The 5,000-nt window shown below is 39.3% G+C and overlaps 1 protein-coding gene across 1 annotated transcript in view; it reads left to right on the forward strand.

Moving 5' to 3' along the window:
• The window catches only part of LOC135096611 (frequenin-1-like), a 12,724-nt gene that overhangs the window by 4,906 nt on the left and 2,818 nt on the right, over positions 1-5,000 (forward strand). Inside the window, 4 exon segments of the mRNA XM_063998241.1 lie at positions 889-978; positions 2,390-2,407; positions 2,410-2,470; positions 3,157-3,245. Of these exon segments, the coding sequence (XP_063854311.1) occupies positions 889-978; positions 2,390-2,407; positions 2,410-2,470; positions 3,157-3,245 (258 nt within the window).

The following is a 5,000-nucleotide window of genomic DNA, read 5'->3' on the forward strand; positions in this document are numbered from 1 at the left end:
ATTTATATGAATTACTTATAATTACTAGTAACAATACATTTATCATCGTAGAGAGAGAGAGAGAGAGAGAGAGAGAGAGAGAGAGAGAGAGAGAGAGAGAGAGAGAGAGAGAGAGAGAGAGAGGAAATAACACTTAATCTCCTCCCCCCCCCTCTCTCTCTCTCTCTCTCTCTCTCTCTCTCTCTCTCTCTCTCTCTCTCTCTCAGTGTCTTAAGGGAATTAAAGCTATCTCTAAAGTCAGAGGTTAGCCATTAACGATATTAGAGAGAGAGAGAGAGAGAGAGAGAGAGAGAGAGAGAGAGAGAGAGAGAGAGAGAGAGAGAGAGTTTGATTCATATAAAGATTATCGTCTCTCTCTCTCTCTCTCTCTCTCTCTCTCTCTCTCTCTCTCTCTCTCTCTCTCTTTATAGAAGTGTGCTATTTTTAATTGCTTTTTCTCTTTAACAATTCTCTCTCTCTAAAACTATCTCTCTTTAACTCTCTCTCTCTCTCTCTCTCTCTCTGTCTGTCTGTCTGTCTGTCTGGAAATAAAGATGAGAGAGAGAGAGAGAGAGAGAGAGAGAGAGAGAGAGAGAGAGAGAGAGAGAGAGAGAGAGAGAGAGAGAGAGAGAGAGAGAGACAAACGTAACCTCCCCCTCCCTCTCTCTCTCTCTGTAATTTTGCATCGATTTAAATTATCTTTAATTAGAGATAGCTCTATCTTTAACTCTATCTCTCTCACGTTGCCTTGATATCTTTAATGCTATCTTTACGTGTCAGTGTCTGTATGTATGTATCTCTCTCTCTCTCTCTCTCTCTCTCTCTCTCTCTCTCTCTCTGACTCATTGATATAAAAAAACAATTACTATTATTATTATTATTTATTTATTTATTTATTTATTTTTTCAGGGCTTCATTAAAATATACAAACAGTTTTTCCCTCAAGGCGATCCAACTAAGTTTGCTTCACTGGTCTTCAGAGTATTTGACGAAAATAATGTAAGTAATAGTAGTAATAGTAGTAGTAGTAGTAGTAGTAGTAGTAGTAGTATTTTTCCCCATTCACAAAGCATTAAAGGGAATTATTCTTATTTTTTTTCAATTTAACGTATTTGTAAGGTCTATAACTCCCTTGTCACCTGTTGTCACCTGTTGTCACCTGTTGTCACCTGTCCCCTGATCAATAGAGTTTCCAGTCATTCCTGTGTTCTATATAATCTGAGTGATCTGTAAAGTTAGGTATTGTATTATAAAGTTTGTCTCCCCACGTGTATAAGTTGGTGGCATTAAGTGAGGCTGGTCTACTTTAAGATAGCGTTAAAGGGAGTACACAGCGTCACACCTTCTTGCTGTAGCTATAAACACTAGTGGCTTGTGTCCTTACCTCGTGTCCGCCTCCTCCCCTGCTGCACATGTTTTTCATTTTGAGGGAAAGTTGCATTTTTTTAGTTATCAGGATTCCAAATGTGGCCAGGTATATTTGCTGTCTCCGTGGTGCTCACCGTGACCCAGAGCTGAATGTATTATGAGTGAACCTTTTGTGCAGGGAAACTGTGTGGGATTCCTGCCTTGAGTACCTCACCTCGTTAAATTAAGGCTGTTTAACTGTAGCCATGTATTTTTGCTGCCTCCGTGGTGCTCACCGTGACAGAGCTGAATGTATTATGAGTGAACCTTTTGTGGAGGAAACTGTGTGGGATTCCTGCCTTGAGTACCTCACCTCGTTAAATTAAGGCTGTTTAACTGTAGCCATGTATTTTTTGCTGCCTCCGTGGTGCTCACCGTGACCTACAGCTGTGTGTATTATGAGTGAACCTTTTGTGCAGGAAACTGTGTGGGATTCCTGCCTTGAGTACTTCACCTCGTTAAATTAAGGCTGTTTAACTGTAGCCATGTATTTTTGCTTCCTTAGGCCCGGATGTAGTAATCTAAAAGAGAGAGAGAGAGAGAGAGAGAGAGAGAGAGAGGAGAGGAGAGAGAGAGAGGTGAGAGAGAGACGAGAGAGAGGAGGAGAAGAGAGAGAGGAGAGAGAGAGAGAGAGCTTCCTTGTGTGAAAGCCCTTGAAATACCTGTTAATATTTACTAAAAACTTCGTATTAACATAAATTACATGAGTACGGACGGCACGTAATGTTTAATGCTATCTTGGAGGCTTGGGTCAGCGGGGGTCACTGTACTGGAGACGTAATGAACTCCACGTTAGTTAGAGGTCAAGGTCATTATGGGTTAGAACGCCTTCACTTTAACAGTAAACCAATTTATTCAGTACATTATCAAATTTGAATCACTTATTCTTATTTATTTTATGTAGTAGTAGTAGTAGTAGTTAGTAGTATCATGAAATAATTAATACGAAAACTAATTCTCTCTCTCTCTCTCTCTCTCTCTCTCTCTCTCTCTCTCTCTTCAGGATGGCTCTATTGAATTTCGAGGAATTTTATTAGAGCCTTATCAATCACATCACGAGGCAACGTAGACGAGAAACTGCTCTGTGAGTTTTACGAATGTCTCCCCTAAAATATCCGTTTTCTCTTTCATTAAATGTACTTGTTTCTCTTCATCCGTAAGTGTTTGGTGAGATCTGTTAAATTCAAGGTTTTATTTATATTTTTGTGTAATTTATAGCACCTAATGTTTTTTTTTTTTTTGTATTGTTAATTTGGGTGTTGTAATGGGTGACTAGTTTATTTCTTTCAAGGGAGACTTGTGTGTTTAAGTAGCTGAGGTTGCAAGTTGGTGGAATTACGAGAGTACCCCCTTGAATCTTCGTTTTTTCTTTCACTAAATGCATTAATTCCTCTTAATCTATAAACTTTGAGTAATATTCCTTAATTTTGTGATAATGTATATAATATTGTCTATCTATTTCATGGAGTAGTTTATCAAAAACCTTCGTATATTTAGAAATTTAATGGGTAACTATTTAATTTACGTCAAGGGGTAGCACGTCCATTTTCTATAATAATTAACCTTAACTTAAATTGCATCAGACGGCTACACGCTTACCAAACCTCAATAATACCACTCTATATCACTCAATTACACTAAAATCACCATCAGTTCCATATATACATTCACCACAGCACCATTAACCTTGCAGCAACTTTGGCCCAACCATCGCTAAATCTGTGCTAACTTGTCAATGTGTGTTTTAAACGGTGTCTCTCGCTTTCCCAGGGGCTTTTCGGCTGTATGATGTAGACAACGATGGATTCATCACTCGAGAAGAGATGTACAGCATAGTCGATGCAATATATCAAATGGTGGTGAGTAATAATAGTAGTAGTAGTAGTAGTAGTAGTAGTAGTAGTTCAGACGATTTTTAGACTGAGTACATAAGATTTAAAATAATGACAGTAGTAGTAGTAGTAGTAGTAGTAGTGGTAGTAGTTCAGACGATTTCTAGACTGAGTACATAAAATTTAAAATAATGACAGTAGTAGTAGTAGTAGTAGTAATAGTAGTAGTAGTTCAGACGCATTTTAGACTGAGTACATAAAATTTAAAATAATGACAGTAGTAGTAGTAGTAGTAGTAGTAGTAGTAGTAGTTCAGACGATTTTTAGACTGAGTACATAAAATTTAAAATAATGACAGTAGTAGTAGTAGTAGTAGTAGTAGTAGTAGTAGTAATAGTAGTAGTAGTAGTTAACAGACTGACTCTCGCTCTCTTAATGATCATAATAATAATAATAATAATAATAATAATAATAATAATAATAATAATAATAACTGTTCTTGTTGCTGTTGTTGCTTTCAATGTTGTTGTTGTTGCTGTTGTTGTTGTTGTTGTTGTTGATGTTGCTGTTGTTGTAACTATGTGTCTAACAATTATCTTACCACAACAAAATTATAAGTGTCTGGTTAGTATTCTAGTAGTAGTAGTAGTAGTAGTAGTAGTAGTAGTAACAGCATATCGAATTTAGGAACAGAGAAGGCACAAAAACCTCCCTTGATGTAGCACGCGAGGCTATTAGGCGTGTGTCCCTCTGGTGGTCACTGTGTTTAATGAAAGGCATTGGACTAGACACTGCTTCACTGCGTCTCACCAACAAACAGCCTGAGGTGCTTCAAAAACCCTTCCTTCATATAGAATTTAGGAACAGAGAAGGCACATAAGCCTCCCTTGATGTAGCACGCGAGGGTATTAGGCGTGTGTCCCTCTGGTGGCCACTGTGTTTAATGAAAGGCATTGGACTAGACACTGCTTCACTGCGTCTCACCAACAACAGCCTGGGGTGCTTCAAAAACCCTTCCTTCATATAGAATTTAGGAATAGAGAAGGCACAAAAACCTCCCTTGATGTAGCACGCGAGGCTATTAGGCGTGTGTCCCTCTGGTGGTCACTGTGTTTAATGAGAGGCATTGGACTAGACACTGCTTCACTGCGTCTCACCAACAAACAGCCTGAGGTGCTTCAAAAACCCTTCCTTCATATAGAATTTAGGAACAGAGAAGGCACCAAAACCTCCCTTGATGTAGCACGTGAGGGTATTAGGCGTGTGTCCCTCTGGTGGCCACTGTGTTTAATGAAAGGCATTGGACTAGACACTGCTTCACTGCGTCTCTCCAACAACAGCCTGAGGTGCTTCAAAAACCCTTCCTTCATATAGAATTTAGGAACAGAGAGGGCACCAAAACCTCCCTTGATGTAGCACGCGAGGCTACTAGGCGTGTGTCCCTCTGGTGGCCACTGTGTTTAATGAAAGGCATTGGACTAGACACTGCTTCACTGCGTCTCTCCAACAACAGCCTAAGGTGCTTCAAAAATCCTTCCTTCACCGTCAACAGTAAATATTTAAATGTTTCACCATAAAAGGGAGTTAGAAGCGCTTTATCAGAAAACATGGCGTGAAGAAATGTTCGTGGGAGGCCTAGAAAATTATGCGAATAGGCTTGTAAGTGAGGGAGGCCTAGAAAATTATGCGAATAGGCTTGTAAGTGAGGGAGGCCTAGAAAATTATGCGAATAGGCTTGTAAGAGTGAGGGAGGCCTAGGAATGAAACGACTAGGCTTGTTTG

This window comes from Scylla paramamosain, unplaced genomic scaffold (genome assembly GCF_035594125.1).
Source record: "Scylla paramamosain isolate STU-SP2022 unplaced genomic scaffold, ASM3559412v1 Contig5, whole genome shotgun sequence".
NCBI classification, from domain to species: Eukaryota; Metazoa; Arthropoda; class Malacostraca; order Decapoda; family Portunidae; genus Scylla; species Scylla paramamosain.